Below are 20,280 nucleotides of genomic sequence, written 5' to 3'. Positions count from 1 at the left end.
GTACATGTGTCTTTCCGAGTCATGGTTTTTTCTGGATAGATGCCTAGGAGTGGGATTGCTGGATCAAATGGTAATTCTATGTTTAGTTTTCTGAGGAATATCCATACTGTTTTCCACAGTGGTTGCATCAATTTACCATCCCACCAATAGTGTAATAGGGTTCCTTTTTCTCCACACCCTTTCCAGCACTTATTGTTTGTAGACTTTTTGATGATGGCCCTTCTGGGTGGTGTAAGGTGGTACCTCATAGTGGTTTTGATTTGCATTTCTCTAATAATGAGTGATGTTGAACATTTTTCATGTGTATTTTTGGCCATCTGTATGTCTTCTTTGAAGAATTGTCTATTTAGACCTTCTGCCCATTTTTTGATGGGTTTTTTTTTTTTTTTGGTATTGAGCAGTAGGAGGTATTTATAAATTTTGGAAATTAATCCTTTGTCAGTCAATTCATTTGCAGATATTTTCTCCCATTCTTTGGGTTGTCTTTTCATTTTGTTTAGGGTTTCCTTTGCTGTGCAGAAACTTTTAAGTTTAATTAAGTCCCATTTGTTTTGGGTTTTTTTTGTTTGTTTGTTTTTTTGTTTGGTTTGGTGTTTTTGTTTTGGTTTTTTTTCTTTTTTTTGGTGTGGGTTTTTTTTTTTTTTTTTTTTTTTTTTTTTTTTTTTTGCTGTGCTAGGAACTATTTTTTTGATTATTATTTTTTAAGACTTATTTCCCCAATATAGTTTTTTTTTCTACTGTACAGTATGGTGACCCAGTCACACATACATGCACACATTCTATTTTTGCACATTATCATGCTCCATCATAAGTGACTAAATATAATTCCCAGTGCTACACAGCAGGATCTCATTGCTAATCCATTCCAAAGGCAATAGTTTGTATCTATTAACCCAAGCTCCCAACCACCCCACTCCCTCCCCCTCCCCCTTGGCAACCACATCATTACTCTAAGAGGTGGATCTGAGAAGATGTTACTGTCGTTTATCTTGGAGAGTGTTTGGCCTATATCTTTTATAGTATCTAGTCTTATATCTAGGTCTTTAATCCATTTTGAGTTTATTTTTGTGTATGGTGTTAGGAACTGTTCTAATTTCATTCTTTTACATGTGGCTGTCCAGTTTTCCCAGCACCACTTATTGGACAAGCTGTCTTTTCTCCATTGTATATTCTTGCCTCCTTTGTCATAGATTAGTTGGCTATAGGTGCGTGGGTTTAATTCTGGGCTTTCTATCCTGTTCCACTGATCTATATTTCTGTCTTTGTGCCAGTACCATACAGTTTTGATGACTGTTGCTTTGTAATATAGTCTTAAGTCAGGGAGCCTGATTTATTTGTTTATTATTTGAGAATAGAATAGTCCTCCATGAGATTCACAAAAATCAATGACAATTGGGCAGTATCCACTTTTTTGTAGACTAATTGTTACAGCTAATTTATTTATTTATTTATTTATTTATTTTGTCTTTTTGCTATTTCTTTGGGCCGCTCCCGCGGCATATGGAGGTTCCCAGGCTAGGGGTCGAATCAGAGCTGCAGCCACTGGCCTACACCAGAGCCACAGCAACGCTGGATCGAGCCGCGTCTGCAACCTACACCACAGCTCACGGCAACGCCAGATCGTTAACCCACTGAGCAAGGCCAGGGACCGAACCCGCAACCTCATGGTTCCTAGTCGGATTCATTAACCACTGCGCCACGACGGGAACTCCCCTGTTAGAGCTAATTTAAAAGTTAAAAAAGCCACCGGTGATAACTAGTAGCTAAGAATAAAATAACTTAAAATAAGTTTGAATAATACCTGTTGCCACAATTTGTAATTAACTTTTCCCGAAGCCTCTGTTAGAATTTATGCTTACAGAACTTCTTGTATTTAAAACACTTCTGTCCATTATCTCAGGTTCCAGATTTGAAAGATTTTCTCACATTTTCTCACAGTTTCATAATATAACTTTACTTAAAAAATAAGGTTTGAGGAATCCCCTGATGGCTCAGCAGATAAAGGAGCTGTCATTGTCACTGCTGTGGCTTGGCTCACTGCTGTGCCACAGGTTCAGTCCCTGGTCCAGGAACTTCTGTATGTCATGGGCAGAGCCAAACAAATAAAATAAAATTTGTGATACATAGGAACCTTCCCTAAACTACTTTGTGCAATAGTGATTCTTAAACTCCATTTTGCCCAAGAATTCTCAATGGAACTTGTTTAAAAATTAAATTTATAAGATTTTCCTAGTTATTCTGATTCAATTGACTGGGTAGGGATCAGAAATCTGCATTTTAAAATAAGCACTCCTGTGATTCTGATACTTGTGGATTCCGGTTTTCATCTAAGGTGTTGGAGATTATTGAGAAGTAGAATGTGTACATGATAATCAGTTGCAATAACACATCCTTTTTAGTACATTAAACTCTGTTTACCATGAAATCCATACTCACTATTTATAAAGCATCCAGGAAACATTACCAATATTTATTCAAAGGAGTAATAAACATTTAAAATAACATTTAATGTAATAAAGCAAATATTTGGAAGGGGTAGACTCACAGGTTTATTAATTTTAGATTATATGCAAAAACTGTTATGTTGTTTATTTTTCTACTTTGAGTAAATTAATTATTTTTCTTTTATTTTTTTCTAATATCAATATTTTTCTTTTTTATCTTTATTTTTATTCCTTTATATATATATTTTTTCTACTGCATAGCATGGTGACCCAGTTACTTTTCTAGAAACCAAATCACAAATGCCTGTTTTCTTCTTCCACATGTACTTAAAATCTTTCTCTACTTAACTTTAGAGCAACCATCTAAACCTGAAATTGTAAGCAAAGCTCCATTTCTTGAAACAGAGAAGCTTAAAAAGGTAAGAACTTGTTTTTGATCATATACTTTCCCTTAGCCTAGTGTCGAATGCCTTCTCCTGACCTGAGACACCAGGACAAATAAGATGGACTTTGCTCTATGGATCTGACAGTGTTCCATGTGCCAGTCAGAAAGTCTCCACTGGGTAGAGAGGAGATAGAGAGGAAGGTGTGGTCATTTCTGAGGGGAGCAGAGAGGGATGAGAGTGAAAAAGGGCCAAAGTCTTTCTGGTTTAAATGAACTGGATGTCTGGTGAAGTCATGACAGATGAGTAGATTCTCCCCAGACCAAAGGTAGAAAGAGCTTTCCAACAATATGAGATATCATGTAAAATAAAAGGGAGTATCTGGGAAACACATCAGTTGCATTGCTAGAATTTTGGATGCTCAGCCAGTGGGCAAGAGAGTACAGTAAGACAGTTAAAGAGAGGCTGGGTTATGACAAACCTTCTACGATGTATAATGCTTGGTCTTTACCTTATTGACAAATAGCTTTTGAAAAGTTGAAGTAAAAAGATAAGATCAGATTGAACAATGGTATTAGCCAAGGTTTGAAGGACGTCTGTGTTGAGGGAGTGACGAAACTGAAGTTCCATATATGAGCATATCACTTGATTAATAATCTCATGTTTACTAACTAAAATAGCCAAATTTTCCTTAGGGAAAGAAGCAAGTTCAGAATTCCTTGAATCAGATTAAATTTGATTGCATAATATTATTTAATAAACACTAAATATTAAAATCACCTAAAGAAAAGTAGTAGGGACTATAGATCCTGATAAGTTTATGTCATCTGAAATATCCATAGCATGAAACTAGAGAGGCAGCCTCATGTTAATGACTCTTCTATGAACCATGGTAATAGCTGATATTAATGTAGTGATGTTACTTAATGTTAGGAATGAATACTGTCAAAGTGAATTGAGTAATGCTTTTAAATGAATGTGATTTTATTAATGGTGGCAGCATCTATTGCACATTTTAAAATGGGAAAAACCATAATTTTAAGCACAAGGCATTATTCTTAGACATGAGTGCACTCATTCAGTCCTTAGTCAGGGCTTGGAAAATGAATGGGTTAAAAAGAAACTGTTGGAATAATTGCATCCTTGGGGAGTCTGGGGCTTTCAAATGGACAACCACTGATGGAGCCCAGGTTGTAATATTCCCTCTTTATTTTGCAGTTGGGTGAGTGCATTTCAAAAGACAGTTATCCAGATGGCAACATCACGTGGTACAGGAATGGAAAAGTGCTGCAACCCCTTGAAGAAGGTGGGTGAGAAGTGGGCAATAAATTCAGGTGGCCTGTTTTGACTTTGTCTTATTTAAGCATTCCTTAGACCATCCTGAGTCTAAATATGTTGCTGTCTTTTAACCTATGACTCTATACTTTGTTACTTTAAGTATCTATTAAATCATTAAGGGATTTAAAAAAAAAAACATCATTTTAGAGCTTGTGCAGAAGAAACGAGAACAGAGAAAATTATTTCTGTATATGGCATGTCCTAGAAGTTAATTAAAGTGAGTGGGAGATAGAATTCCAGGATTCTATTTCTGTCTATGTCTCTGATTCATGCTTTTGAAAAGACATCTACCTCACTACATGTCAATTTTCTCTCCTGTTAAATATAGTAAGAAGGACAAAACCACTTCTCAAAGTTGCTATGACAGTTAATTAAGGACTGTGATTTTCCGATGAAAGATCCCACCATTAGTATTCTTTATTTTCTTCAGCGGTGGTCATAATTTTTAAAAAGCAAATGGACCCAGTAACTCAGCTCTATACCATGACTTCATCCCTGGAGTATAAGACAACCAAGGCTGACATACAAATGCCATTCACCTGCTCTGTGACATATTATGGACCATCTGGCCAGAAAACAGTGTACTCTGAACAAGCAATCTTTGATATTTACTGTAAGTAACTCAATGTATAATTATGGGATTTTAATATATTAGAAAAAATATTCAAATGCTATTTTAAGCCCCAATCCAAAAGCTCTTTGGAACCTACTTATAAACCTCTTCCATTGTACCCGAAGGATTGCCCACTTTGCAAGGCCTATAGACTAAATGCTTACACATCTTATATGTTTCATTCTCTACTTCGTTATTTAGAATCATCTCTTTTGTATTCATTAGACACTAAGTTTCTTAAACATAAGATCTCTAACTTAGTCTGATTTTTTTCTGATAGTCCTCTGGCATATAACCATGGATTTTTCAGGAATTCAAAATGCCATGTGATGATTTTCTGAATGAATGACAAATGAATAGAGGCTTATGACTGATTGGTTTTCTAGATATGGAGTTTCCATTTTAATAAAGAGATCCATTTTAGTAGTGAGATCAATTACATAAATTAAATAGGATGTCGAATTCCAGCATGTTTTGGTTAATTTCATTTCATAGATTTATTTGAATCAAAGAATATTAGACTACAAAGGAACCTTCTTGATCATCTGTTCTAACACCATTATTTTACTTAACAGTAAGGTGAGACCCAGAGACTTGCCCTAAATTAACTGTAGCAACTGGATTAGAATCCTTTTCCCCCAGTGCTGTGCACTCTCCTGTAAGACCAGAACCAAGATAATACAATGATCACAAGCAAAGATGCTGGCAATCTAGTCCCAGTGCTGTTGGTTACTATGTATTTCTAGAAAAGAAGGTTAACTACTCTACGTCTCAGTTTTCTTATTTTGAAATGGGAAAAGTATGATATTTAACTCATGGTGTTAACTCTGGAGATTAAGTGAAATAAAAAATCCAAAGTAACAATATATATCTCATTAAATGCTCATTATTAAGTACTAATATCAGTATTACTATTTAATCATTACTACTTCATAAGCATAATCTAGAGATATCTTTGGGGGGGGAGATGCAAGAAAACTTTTTTTTAATGAATCAGAAATTCTCATAATACTGTCATATGTTGTAGAATTACCTACTACTTCTCCATCTATTTGAGAAAGGGGTAGAAATGCCCATTAAACCTCCAGAGAGGTTTAATCTTCAGAGAGTTTTATCTCAGATACATTTCTATTTGGGTTCCATACAATGCAGAACCTTATATAAGGACTAAACTGAAATTCCACTTGCTCTAACAGTAATGACTTATTTTGCCTGAAACTTTGCAAATAAGTTTCAACTTGATGTAAAAGCAAGGATTGAGAGGATTTCATCATATGCAGCTTATCTAAGATCAAATTATTATTTCTGTATGTGGAAGCAGAATTCTGTTCAAAAATATTCATTTGGAAATAAACTATCTTGGTTTAAGTACAGGAGTACAAGATAGGTAAGATATGAAAGTGAGTGAAAAGGATTGGGGAATTGGCTTAAGAAAGAACAGGGATGTATGTGAGTGTCAGGCATGAAGAGATAGATGGGAAGAAAATTTCCTTAGGTGAATAAAAAGGGAATGCTTTTACTGTGGCTGGCTGTGTGAGGTGCACTTGGCACAGATTTTTGAGAAGGCACAATGTATGCAGTGCTGGCCTTCACAACGAAGATCCAAAAGTGCTTACGACATAGTCCTGACATTTAAGGGCTTGTCAGACCTCTATTCCAATAGAAAAGTGAGACACCTCCCTCAGAAGGAAATGGTCAATGTGTAAGTGCCATGGGGGACTCTGAACAGCCCTAAAAGCCCAGGTGTCCAAGAACAGTGATTCCCAGTCAGGAGTATGCATGAGAATCACCAGGGGGACTTGTTCAACCACAAATTACTGGGCCCAGTTCTCATCCAGGAGGTATGAGGTGGGGCGGAAATACTCTGCGTTTTTAACAAGCGATGATAATGCTACTAATGTTTGGTGATGCTAATACTGACCAACTGAGGACCACACTTGGAAAACCACTGCTCTAGGTTGACTTCAGAGGAGAAAAGGAGACGCTAAATGGAAAGTACAGAAGAGTACATTCAAGAAAAAGAAACGTGATCAGTTCATCTTGAGAGAGCCTGAGAAAGATGCACTAACCCACTCCTTCCTTACCCTATCCAGTCTATAATGAAGTTTTATAGAATATAGCTCTTTCGTCTTTGTGTTTATCTGATTCTGCTTTCTGACACTGCCTGAGATTATGCCACCTTTCCTCATTGCTGGTATTTTTGTAACAATTTCCAAAATAGTATTCCCGTCTGTTTACCCCAAACTGTCCTGCAAGCTGCTGCCAGAAATATCTTTCTACAACATAAATGTGAACATGTCACTGCTATGATTAAACTCTTCCGTGACTCCCCAGATCTCTCAGGTTAATTGTCATAATTCTGATGTCAGTATGCCATGAGTCCCTTGTAGCCTTGTCCTGACCTTTCTCAACCTCCATCTCTTCTGTAGTCTGTTCTATTTTCCAGATTCCTCCTGTGGAATACTATGCACATGCTTATCCATATGCTGTCACTATTTTACTTTTATTATCCAGTAAACACCTACTTATTCTTCAAAACCCAGGTCCAGGGCCGTTTCCTACTGGATGCTTCTCAGTCAGTGGGTCTGTAAGCTACCAGGGACTACTCCATCTTAGGCAGTTTTTATGTTGTTGCAGTCTTAATTGTTAAGTTTGGTGTCCTCATAAATAAACTGAAAGTTCACTGAGGGCAGGGAATGTGCTGCTTTCAACTCTCTAACTCCAGTACTTAGTTCCTGCACAAAATAAATATTAGCCAAATGAATGAATAAATGAGTTAATAGAGGATAAATGGAGGGATGGGAGAAAAAAAGTGAGTAGATTCTTTGGGTCATGATGTAGGGGTATATATGGAGTAGTGAGATATAAGATTCTCACCTGAACTAGGTTCTAGGCAATTGTGGATACCAGGTTAATTTTTATTTCAACTTTTATATATTGGGGATGCATGAAGAATTTTAAATATCATTGTCATATTCAAAGCACTACTTCAAAAACCGATTTAGAGAATATATGTGAATGAAGAAGTAGAAAAGAGAAAGGTTCAAGGTGAAGGACCAAATGAAGTTCAATGGCAATGTTTCAGGTGTAGATTAATTAGAGCCTTTGCTAGGAACGTGTTAGTGGGACTTGAAGGGAAGAGGCAGATGCAAAGCATAAGGATTAATCATTAAGACTGGGTGATTGAGTGGATAAGAGAGGGCAGAGGAGAAAGCCAGAGAACTGGCAGAATGATGATTTACTAATAGAGTAAAATTCAAAGTTAGGGGCCAAGGGAGAGAAAGAGATCATTAATTTTGTTGAAGGCGTATTAGTGGCATCTAGAAAGTTACTGTTAAACCTCAAATGTGTTACATTAACCTTCTGATCTCAGTTTAGTTCTTCAACTCTAATACAGAGTAGAGCCTATTGAAAAAGGGACACAGAGGGAGGGGGTTTTGAAATAAAGCAGGAATTCAGACTATGATTCCTAGCTGTTCTGGTGTCAGCTTTGGTTAGTAACCACGCAAGGCAGAGAAAGGCCACAGGAAAGAGTGAGGGAGCCCTAGAAATGGGGAGTCAGTGGGGGGCGGGGGAGAAACAAAAGACAAACTCTATTTACTTTCTGATTTTACTAGGAACTGCTGATTAGAAGATAGCTCAGGCAAATTCAGAAAAATGAGCTATGCTAAACCAATTACTGTTTAGTCTCAGAACATTCTCAGTAAATATTCAAAGATGCCCAATAATGGAGAAAGTCAAAGAAGCAACCTATAAAAACCCTTCAGTCTTTTCTTTTTCTCTCTGCACTTTAGTCTTAGAAAGATAAGTAAAAGGCTGCAAGAGATCTTTTAAAAGCATCATAATTGAGCACTTATTCATCTTGCTGTATTAGCTAATAGCAAAATAAGTCTTCATAGATTATGTTTAGCGCTGCCAGTTTGGAAATAGAGACACTTGCCTCAGTCATTAATAAGCCTTGTAGAAAGGTTCTCTAAAATAAACCTTGGCATTATATGATTTCAAATTCATTGTTCATTGTATCACCAGTTACATAACAGGTGGATGTGTTAGAAAGTGGGTTATTTATAACTGTCAACACTACCTCCTTTTATTTGCTGTTAGCTAGATGTGGTCCACTGTGTATGTAGCCTTTAAATTTCCTTAGCATTCTATTGTTGAGCAGTGGCCTCTACGAAAGAAAACCCTTTAGCCCTATTTTCTCCATAAAAATGACCAAAATGGAATGAAAGTTACATCTTGGCTCCAATGAACAAAAAAGAATTACAGTACACTTACAGTTCTGTTGATTGTGTTAAGGGTCTCCCTCAGTTCATGGGATTCATCTTTTTGAAAGCAGAACTACTCTCCTGCATACCAAAAATCTTTCTGGTATTGTCTCATGTCTCTTTTCATTTAATGTAAGGTATTATTGTGTAATATGAGTGTAGGGGTGCCTAATAGTTTTAATTTCTTTGCTAGCTGCCCCAGTCTTTCCAAACCATAAGATACACATAATATGGTTAAATGTCCTTATAATGAGATTATACAGTGATATTGTTCCTAGTGCTCTTTTACACATAAAATAATTATGGTCATTCATTTTGCTAGGAAGAAATTAATTTTTATGTAACAGGGTCTCTTTGTAGTTTGCTCTAACCAAGATTAGTACTTGTTATACAAGTAGCTATTAACTTCAATCCTTCTATAAAAAGATACATTTAAGTAATTACCATTACTAGCTTCTTGAGAAAATTGTGTATAATTTAGTCATTTACATTGTAAGTGCAGAGTACCTTGGTGCTTGATGAAAAAGGGTAACTTATGTCTGTGACTCTTGCAGATCCTACAGAGCAGGTGACAATACAAGTGCTGCCACCAAAAAATGCCATCAAAGAAGGAGACAACATCACTCTTAAATGCCTGGGAAACGGGAACCCTCCTCCTGAAGAGTTTTTGTTTTACTTACCAGTAAGTGCTTCAGGATTACTACTTGAGTTAGACTGCTATTATTCTGACCTATTGTTTGGCAGCTGGTTGACATTAAGAATTATACGTACTTGGGCAGCTTAAGTGAGAAAGGATGTTATTCTTGGAGACAAGGGACAACTGTGGAATGTCCTTTGAAAGTTTTTTGGCATCTGCTAGTACTCTTGTCTTTTTTTCCTTCGTGTTAAGTGAAATCGGGGTCAAAGAGGAAAAAGCTGTTCACAGAAAACCATAATAACAGAAACTCAAGGTCTCATTATCCAAATAAATTATAAGAACCTGCTCTTCAGACAAATATAAAAGGAGAATGATGACAGCAAATGGTCTGATGTGGATTCTAAATCTACCAACAGTGCTTTCCTGAACACATCCCTAAATTTCTGATATAGGGACACTTCTATTGTACATTATATGCAGCTTGATAGAAAGAAGCCATGGGCTATATTTTGCCATTGTATGTGGTCTTGAAAGGTCAGTTTCTCAACTTCTATCAGTATCATAGCTGAAAGAAATGATGTCTAGAGAATAATTTGGATGTGTTCTAGATGTCATGGTGCTATGGAGCCAGACTAGGAGAATGCTCTGTCTGATGACATTTGTTTGCTGTCCCATAGCCTTCCCGGCTTGTGTTTGACATGACCTTCTACTGGGAAAAGCCATGTACACCTCAATACAACATTTACCACATGGATCTGTTCACAAATGTCACATTGCATTGTTCAACAATGTTTAAGAGTATTACCCACTATATTATTCATAGGACAAGTATAAGTGATTTTTTTATACTTAAATGTTAATAGAAAGCTCTGTTTATCCTAATTGACACATTGTTTTCATCTAATATGCAAATGAAATTTGAAACTAATTATGTCTCTACCTTGGTTTTTAAGGATGCCAGAGTCAAATTTGTCTTAGTTTTAGCAACGATTATCTTTTTCATTAATATATACTCTTAGCTCATCTATTTTTCATTTTCCAAAAATTTTTTTGAAGTATAGTTGAGTCACAATGTTGTGTTACTTTATGCTATACAGCAAAGTAATGCAGTTATATATATATACTTATCCATTCCTTTTCAGATTCTTTTCCCATATATATTATCGCAGAATATTCAGTAGAGTTCCTTGTGCTATACAACAGGTCTAGGTGGACCATTCATTCCATATACAGTAGTGTGCATGTGCCAGTCCCAAACTCTCAATCCATTCCTCTCTCCCACCACCTTTCCCATTTGGTAACCATAAGATTGTATTCAAAGTCTGTGAGCCTGTTTCTGTTTTGTAAGTAAGTTCATCTGTATCATTATTTTAGATTCCATATATAAGTGATATGTGATACTTGTCTTTCTCTGCCTGACTTACTTAGTATGATAATCTTTAGTCCATCCATGTTGCTGTGAATGGCATTATCTCATTCTTTTTAATGACAATTCCACTGTATATATGTACCACATCTTCTTTATCCATTCCTTTCTTAATGGGTATTTAGGTTGCTTCCATGTATTGCTTGTTCTTAATAGCATGGCCAAAAACATTGGGATGCATGTGTCTTTTTTGAATTATGGTTTTCTACAGATAGATGCCCAGGAGTGGATTACTGGATCATATGGTAGCTTTATTTTTAGTTTTTTGAGGAACCTCCTTACTGTTTTCCATTGTGATTATTTTTTATTCTTAGTTATTCACTCTTTTCTTTTTTCTCTTTTTAAAATTTATCCCCCCCTTCTCCCTCCCTTCCTTCCCTCCCTCCTGCTTCTCTTCCTTCCTTCTTTCTTTTTAATTTGGATATATGGTATGTTTTCTTTTGTCAAATTAAGCAAAGGATAAATATAAAAATAAGATATTAGACAATTTTTAAAAATCTGCCTTAACACTCAAATACAAGCCAGGCTGTCAATAAAATAAATATCATCAATACAATGTAAATAAACCCCCTTAGAGGTTTCCTTAGAACCAATTTATCAATTTTCCTTAGAACCAAAATATCAATTATTTTTCCAGGATTCAGAAAGCACAAACTCTACACTTATTTGTCCAATTGAAGAACCATATTCCCATCTTTTTCTTACCTGATAAAATGTCATTTTCATCAAGAAATACAAGTGTTCTTATTGTAGCTACCAAGAGTAATCATCTGACATTTTGCCTCTATCAAAAGGGACAGCCCGAAGGAATAAGAAGTTCAAATACTTACACATTGACAGATGTGAGACGCAATGCAACAGGAGACTACAAATGCTCCCTGATAGACAAAAAAAGCATGATTGCTTCAACAACCATCACGGTTCACTGTAAGTCACAGTGTTCTTCATTACCAACTTCACTTTCAGTGCCTCTCAAGTCTGACTTGGCTATCTTTTCAAATAAACTGCAGCTATATTTTTCTTAAATAATGTGGCTTCAAGAGACTTACTCAAGTGCATCATAGCAAACCCAACTTTGGTCTAGATTTGCACTACAGTGTTGAAATCTTGCATGTACCTGATAACTGCAGCTTTGGGCAGTGGTAAATCTCCATTTTCCTTCTAAATGTCTTCAGTTTGTGGAATCAACAAAATATTCACATGCATCTTAAAGAAGTAATTCATTTTATATCCTAAGAAAATGTTTAGATATACAAGATTTGCATTTAGCCCAGAAAAGTATAGATTGTATCATTTTTTAATATTAAAGAATACTATTAATACCCAAACCCAGGCAACACAAAATTATTACAGACTTGACTTTTAGAGAAGGAGATAGATACCACTAAAAGCCATTTATTTGCCTCTATATGGAAGGCAGAAAAAGAACAGCTTCAGAATCACCCTGCACATACTTTTTAACCCATTTCTATTCTCCAGATACTCCAAAAGTTATATTTATACCAGTGGTTAGAAAAAATACAAATAGAAAACAGACATTTTACTTGTGTTCTTTATTTTATAATCCCTGAACACCTATATAATTAATGTACCTGATGCATTGTGGAAATGGGAAACTAATTTAACACTAGAATTCATAGAGTGCTTTGGGCATATGTCAGTCTTGCTTGAAGGTATCGGCCAAACTTTCTAATAAGTCCTTTGTACCCGACAGCACCTCTAGACATTATCTCTTACAGTAATATTTCTCTAGACATGGTCCACTACAATCCCATTGAATGTGGGAGTTTCTTTGTTTCAAAATCAAAAGAAATGTTAGAAACTGTTCTGGCTATAAATCTTTTACCCACAGTACTTGGAAAACAGGTAGCATCGGAGCTAAAACTTCGAAGGAGATGTAAGGAAGTGCATTGGGGAATAGAGTAACCAGATGGTTGCTTTTGAGTGTCTGATGTTGGGAGCACACCCTGGGGAACCCTGTGGTGACAGTGGACTGTTAAGAAATATTCCCAGCCAGCCTACTTCTATGTTTTCATTCATTTTCCTGCTGAAGAGATCTGAGTGTGTCTGCCATCAGAGGCTAGTTAGAGAGAAAGCAACGACCTCGCAGAAAAACAACAGTGCTACTTTTTTTCTGAGGATTAGTCAGTCATGAGACCATTTATCCAGTCTGTTGCATGGGGGAAAGAATATAAAGTGAGGGGCTGTAACCAGCAGATAGAATTGCCTGTGGAATATCTCTAATATCATTGTTCATAAGATCTTTATCTCTAAGCAAGAATCCAGTGCTTAGAGATGGTACAATATGCTTATGTTTAAGAGATGCTAGCTACTCAGGACCCTAAAAGAATAGGGCTCTCATTTATATCACCTGTATATCAGGCAGGGAAGGATAGGCAATAGAAGGATTAGGAAAAAAACTTGCCTGCAGCTGCATAACACCTCAATGATCAGCTGTGATTAAAAAATTAAACAAAAGCATATAACGGTTTAATTGCATTTCAGTGCCCTTAATTGGATTTAAATACATTTTGGTTTTGAAAGCTAGGCTGTAACATTGGGCTTTGAGACCTATCTTTATCTTTCAAAACTGAGATAATATTGCAAGTAAACCAAGGTTTTACTCTAAATGACATGAAATGAAAACATAAAAATCCTGTTTTTGCCTATTTATCTTTGTTTGTTCCTTTTTTTTTTTTTTTTTTCCCTCCTCTTTATGGACACAGCTCATGGCAATGCCAGATCCTTAACCCACCGAGCAAGACCAGGGATAGAACCTACATCCTCATAGATACTAGTTGGGTTTGTTACCACTGCACCACAACAGGAACTCCTCCTTGTTTGTTCTAAAAACAAGATTTGTTTCCTTTCCACAGATGAGTAAAAGGACAGACCTGTCATCAGGCTTTCAGGCCACAGATCCGTAGCTGCTGCTAAAGCCTTTACCAGTCCTCTGCCAATTCACACACATAAAGGATCTTCATCTGAGCTTCCAAAGTTCATGAGCATCCTTTAAAAATCACTTATTTTATATCTTCACTGGCAAATTAACTGTCCAGCTAATAAAAGCTTGAACTTGCCGTGAATAGAATTTTTATCTAAATACAATTCAACCAAATATTCTGAGGAAACTCCACTCTGATGTGAAAATGCATATTTTAATATTAATGAGAAACTGAGAAACATGCTTCTTGCCTTCATTTACTAAACAATAGTTTTTGAAGGCCTACAATTCAAGTCACTGGTCCCTCTCATGATGCTAACTAGCAGGGGAAACAAGTGTTAAAGTTAATGTTGCAAACAATCTACAAATTGCAATTTTAACACTTAAAACCAAGAGGAAGCACAGTATGCAATAGCAGATGCCCATTGCCACAGAAGAAAGTCCCAACTCACTATGGCAAGTACAGGCCTTTATAGTCTGGCCTTAACTGCTTGTATAGATTTATCTTCCATGTGTTATAACCATTCATATTGGATTATCCAATATGGTGAAATCTCCCAAACTCTCTCACCTCTTTGCCTTTGCTTGTGTGGCAGAAGTTTTCCTGACATCTCTGCTTTATCAAAGCCCTTCTCAACATTGCATCAGGGACCACAAACAGATACTGCCTCCCATACAAAGCCTTTATTGCTGCTTTGAAATCCAGTTTGGTTCTGTCCTCTACATTCCTATAGTCTTTACTTGTACCTCTAACTGTAGCCCTTACTCTAGTTTTTCAGCAAACATTTCCTGGGCTCATCACCTGTAACACGTTTACCACAAAGTGCGGACTTCTTTCCTCCATGTGGTATTGGCACATAGTTGAGTGCATGTTACCTCAACTTCAAACTGTAAATTGTAAGCTCGTTTGCTTGCAACATAGTAGTTGTACAATAAATGTTCTTTTGAGCTGGATTTTCCTCACACAGATCATACTATGACAGTAAGATTTTTATAGAAATTACTTTCCATCTAAAAGATTATAATTCCTTAGATGTGTTTATACTGTTTTTTAAAAATGGTGTCTGCTGACAGTGTGCCTAACAATAAATCTTATTTAAAATTTCAACTTCATGAGAAATGGGATAGCAGTTTTGAAAAAAATATCTAACAACTATAGTCAATTCTCTCTGAAGAAACATGTAGACTACCTCATGCTTTTTCAGTTTATCACCTGCTGTCTCAATATACTTGATTTTTCCATGGTATTCTTTATCAGCCCTTTTTATAATATTAACCTAGTCATATCTTTCTTTATTTTCTTCCAGAAGTGATTTAAGAATTTTTTTTCTTAAGGTGATAGACCCCAGGTGAATACTTAAATGCAGTCAAACCATCAATCATGTTAACTGCAAATAAATGCATAATCAATTAGATTGACCGTTCACTTGTCCAAACTGGTCTCAAAACTGGCTTGAAAAACTAGACCGATTATGCTATAGTTCAGTTATTTCAGTCACATAAATCATTTCTGAATTTCAAGTGCAGTTAGAAGGATTTTTTTCCTTTTATCTGTTTTTTTCTCCAAAATATTTTGAATGTCTTACTTTCTGGGGTTGCATTTCAAGCAGATTTTCTGCTTCACAGATTTGGATTTGTCCTTAAACCCAAGTGGGGAAGTGACCAAGCAGATTGGCGATGCTTTGCCTGTGTCATGCACAATATCTGCTAGTAGGAACGCAACTGTGGTATGGATGAAAGTAAGTAATATTCCTCAGTAATATCCTACTGTTTGGACTGATTCCTTTTTAGGCTTCTTTTGTATATTCATGGGTAATATGTTTATACACCCATGCTCATACTTTCTCTATGTGATACAAATCACATCACTGTAAAATTTTAGAGATCCTCAACATCAGCACAGGGCATTAATTATACACATGCGCATGAATATATACACATATACAGTTATATACCTCATAGGCTAACAATTTTCACTGTGTTTTAACCCACCTTGTTGTAAATACATTGTGTTTACAGCAACCCTGTGAAATATACAGGACATTTATCATTTCTTCACATTATTCAAAGTCGAGGTGAGAGAAACCAGAAAGTTCCTAAGTGGCAGAGTAGAGACTTGAGCTCAAGCCTCATAATGCGTAGATAGTACGCTCTAGTCATACAACCTTCTGCCTTTCTGCTGAAGCTGACCTTAAATGTCTGAAGGTCAGTTCTACTGAATTAATAGCTCCTTGAAGGTAGATATCTTTCACCCCTGGACCAGAGTAGAACACTTGGAATATACTAGGAGTTTACTTGGTATTTCCTGAGTGAGTGCTTATATACTTGTAACACTGCTGTTTTTAGGGTGAGAAAGTAGGATTGGTAATCAGTAATTTGAGACAAGGTTATTACCAAAAGGAAAGGTTGTAACTATGGTCCCTCCACTCAAATTCTTGACTAATATATCTAAACTCTCAGTCCATTTAGTACCAGAATATGGTATGTAACAGAAGCACTTAACCAATGATGTGCTGACAAAACACATACAAGCCACTTGAAATAGGAGTTGGCAAAAATTATCTTTACAAAAAATTATGGAGAAAGTTATTGCTAGAATTTCTTCTTAATGAAAATATAGATTATTTTGTATTGCTTTTTGATCTCTTTTCATGATGGATCCTCTGTTACTTGTTATCTTACTCTTAAAGTTCAGTTTCTTATTTCACTTTCTTTTAACCATAACCTCATCTCAATTTCTTACTCACTTAGATAATTTGTCTCACTAAATAGACTGCATATTTAACATGATGTATTTCCAGTAGTTAATAGTCAAAGGGCTAGACAAGTTCTAGACATATGAACACTCAGAGTATGTTTTACTACATAAACCTAGAGAAACTGAGTTTACTTGGCTAAACCAATTTGTACATCAGCTGCAGTCACCATTGTTGACTGAATACCTAATGTCTGTAGTGCTGATCAGTATTGCCTGGTTGTTGGTTAGTTGATGGAAATGGGAAAAAATTCATAGGGACAAAGACCCCGTAATCTTAGGATTGTGCTTAGTTGTCTTCTTAGGAGCATTTCACTTCCTGATAAAATAGGATTATTTTCTGTGTATCAAATTATTTTCAAAGTTAAGTGTCGCATTTCCTTTGTTCAAAGAAATTATGGTAGTAATCTGTTACTAAAGATTTATTTAAAGAGCATTTTTGTCATAATTGCTGTAGCCCTCTGTAATGGATCCCTTGTACTGATAACTTTCTCAAAAAAAAAAAAAAATGACTCTCAGGTATTTATACTCATCATAGATTATGTAGCACAAGTCTCTGATGTCTGACCATCTGAATTCATCTACATTTACTACAAGGAGTAGCTACTGTCAACTGAGAACTTCCCTTAGTGTAAACATGTTACATTATGCATATAATTAAACAGTTTAATATGGCAAGATTACTATCCCATTTTACAAAGAAGGAAACCAAATCTCAGAAGTGTAACTTGTTCCCAATTACAAATTCAGTAAATGGAAGAATCTGAAATAAAATTCCAATACATCTAACTTTAAAAGTACAAAGGAAATTTATTTTTGACAATGTCTGAAGTTAAGAGAAAGAAGTTTTTGTTTTTATTAGACCCAGAAGAATAATTTCCACCTTCATTATTATGTAATAAATATATTAAGGATTTTAATCATGCCGTGTAATGTAATTAGCTTTTTATTTAATCAGGATAACGTCAGGCTTCGATCAAGCCCATCATTTTCTAGTCTCCATTATCAGGATGCTGGAAACTACGTCTGTGAAACTGCTCTGCAAGAGGTTGAAGGACTAAAGAAAAGAGAGTCATTGACGCTCATTGTAGAAGGTAATAAAATATATGAGTACCACTTCAAATTTTTCTTTGAGAATTTAATATCTGGTTTCTTTTATGATCTCGGTTCAACATCTTATTTTAATTGTAATGACATTGTAGGAAAACCTCAAATCAAAATGACAAAGAAAACTGATCCCAGTGGACTATCTAAAACAATAATCTGCCATGTGGAAGGTTTTCCGAAGCCAGCTATACAGTGGACAATTACTGGCAGTGGAAGCGTCATAAACCAAGCAAGTATTTGTCTTTTTGTTATATGCTGTGCTTGGTCCAATGTGGGGTTTTATTTAGGCACCTAAACTGTAGGTTAGCTTGTTATCAGTGTGAAATTTGCAATATATCCTCAGAATGAGCTTTTGCTAACTTCTTAATTTCCCCAAAGGAAGCCCATGGCTCGAAGAAAAAATTAAAAATCCTACGGCCACGAAAAATGGAAGAATCATTACATTATGGTCAGCATCTGTTTTTGAAAGAATATAAACTAGGTGTTGTTCCATGGTCATTAATTCCTGAAACTTGGGTAATTAAAACATTAAGATATATACTTTTCTGCATTATAAACTTCCCAATCTGAGTACAAGTGGCCTTGCTTATGCTTTGCTTACTTATGCACATTAGGGGATATTTCTTCTTAAATCTGGGCCCTACGGTGGGATGAAGAACACAATCACTGTGAACATATGATCTGATTAGTGTGTGCCAGGGCTGAGTAAGGCTAACTAAATGTATAGTGTCTCGGATGTTCCTGCTGATCAAAAGTATACATAAACAGAACAGTAATATTTGTACCTTTGTCCCACCATTTTCATTTTGTAGTAAAGGCTAAGAACTTATGGACACTACTAGTAATTTTCTCTTTGACAAAAAAGAAAGGAAAAGGAAGGAAGGGAGGGAGGAAGGGAAGGGAAGGGAAGGGCAGGGAAGGGAAGGGAAGGGAAAGGAAGGGAAGGGAAAGGAAGGGAAAGGAAAGAAGCAGAGAATCTGGCCTATCACTAACAGTTCAGAGCTGTAATCCCATTCAATTGCGGTCAGTTTGGGTTACTGACACACTTGTTAATTCCTTTTTTCTCTACAACAGTCTTCATGACCCTCTTCTCAGTGAAGCCACTTAAAGACTCTAGGAATCCTCAGAGATGCATGTGATTATTACTATTTGAATCTTCCATGCTGCCTTAGAAGCTTTGGACCCAGTTAAAATCTGAGAAGACATGCATAAACCAGAGGTGCAGTTTAAAGTTAAAAATGTCCACTCTCTCCATCCAGGGAAGTTGGGCCACTGGTGCAGGTCATGCAGTGTAGTTTTGCAGAGCAAGGTGAATTTTGGCTTTTTCACCTATGGGTGATAGATATATATTTGCCTTCCTCCAAGTATGGAAGGTCCCCAAAGGAGTGGACACACTTGAAGAAATACCTCCTGATTTGGTCATGTGTGATACAGACACACATGCAAGAGCACATTCATGAGGAATGTAAAAAGGGTCTTGATTTCAGAATAAAGACCTGAACCACGTAAATTGCTGACAATGGACAGATCTATTTTTTAGCATCAAAAATGACTGTTTCTCTTCTACCCTATTCTTTTTACTTTTTAGTTCAATTTAGTAATAATTACACAAAAAAGTACCTTTTGGTACTGGCAGTGCAAACATAGAAAATAGAAAAATAAGCATCCAATAAATATTTGATGAATGAAAGGATAGAAAGATTTAAAAGGCCATCTTAGAAATAAGCAAATATATTTTGCAAAGATAAAAGTAATAAAAACAAAGACTAAGAAAGTCATATGAAAAATACTAGTGGGAAGTGGAAAAATAGCAGGTGAACTTACTATAAGGATAAAAATAATAATGCCATTCTTCATTGTCAAGGAGAAGGATTGATTCTGGCCCACTAGGTGATATGTTATTTTTCTTGCCCTAGGTTTTTGCTGATCCATCCATAATCTTTTATTTGTTCCCTCCTCAATCACATGGTGAATCTGTTATTTTACAGCTACTGATACCTCTGCCCCACCCCTACCCCAGGGGGCTCTACAGTATCTCTAAGCAGGAGGCTCTCTCCTCAAGGCCTTTATCATGTAGTGAGGAGAAAGCAAATAGGGAACAATATAGGACTTGGTGTGTATAATATGATTCAGAAAAGAATGCAAGTACATACTGGTGTTAGTGAAGTTGGACTTAGAAGTCAAGTCCTGGGGAAGAGTAGAGTGAATTTTCTCTTATGTTTGAAGGAATTAAATGGCAATGACTGTCCTCATTAATAGCTCACAAAAACCAAATGAACTTACTGTCACTGAAAAAGAACCCATCCTCTGTGTTTAGCTCAGGAAAATTAGAAAAAAAAAAAAAATAGTCTGACTTTCCCATGAG

General features: G+C 36.0%; 1 protein-coding gene across 4 annotated transcripts in view; it reads left to right on the top strand.

Moving 5' to 3' along the window:
* Positions 1–20,280, top strand: part of ALCAM (activated leukocyte cell adhesion molecule) — a 203,251-nt gene that overhangs the window by 156,311 nt on the left and 26,660 nt on the right. For all 4 annotated transcript variants that reach the window (XM_013982482.2, XM_003358827.5, XM_021070497.1 and 1 more), the window contains exons 4-11: positions 2,799–2,863; positions 4,046–4,133; positions 4,596–4,778; positions 9,601–9,728; positions 11,904–12,036; positions 15,680–15,792; positions 17,767–17,902; positions 18,011–18,144. In XM_013982482.2, coding sequence (XP_013837936.1) covers positions 2,799–2,863; positions 4,046–4,133; positions 4,596–4,778; positions 9,601–9,728; positions 11,904–12,036; positions 15,680–15,792; positions 17,767–17,902; positions 18,011–18,144 — 980 coding nt within the window. The remainder of the gene's footprint in view (positions 1–2,798; positions 2,864–4,045; positions 4,134–4,595; positions 4,779–9,600; positions 9,729–11,903; positions 12,037–15,679; positions 15,793–17,766; positions 17,903–18,010; positions 18,145–20,280) is intronic.

Source organism: Sus scrofa, chromosome 13, assembly GCF_000003025.6.
Source record: "Sus scrofa isolate TJ Tabasco breed Duroc chromosome 13, Sscrofa11.1, whole genome shotgun sequence".
Taxonomy (NCBI): domain Eukaryota; kingdom Metazoa; phylum Chordata; class Mammalia; order Artiodactyla; family Suidae; genus Sus; species Sus scrofa.
This window is presented reverse-complemented; position numbering and strand designations above follow the sequence as displayed.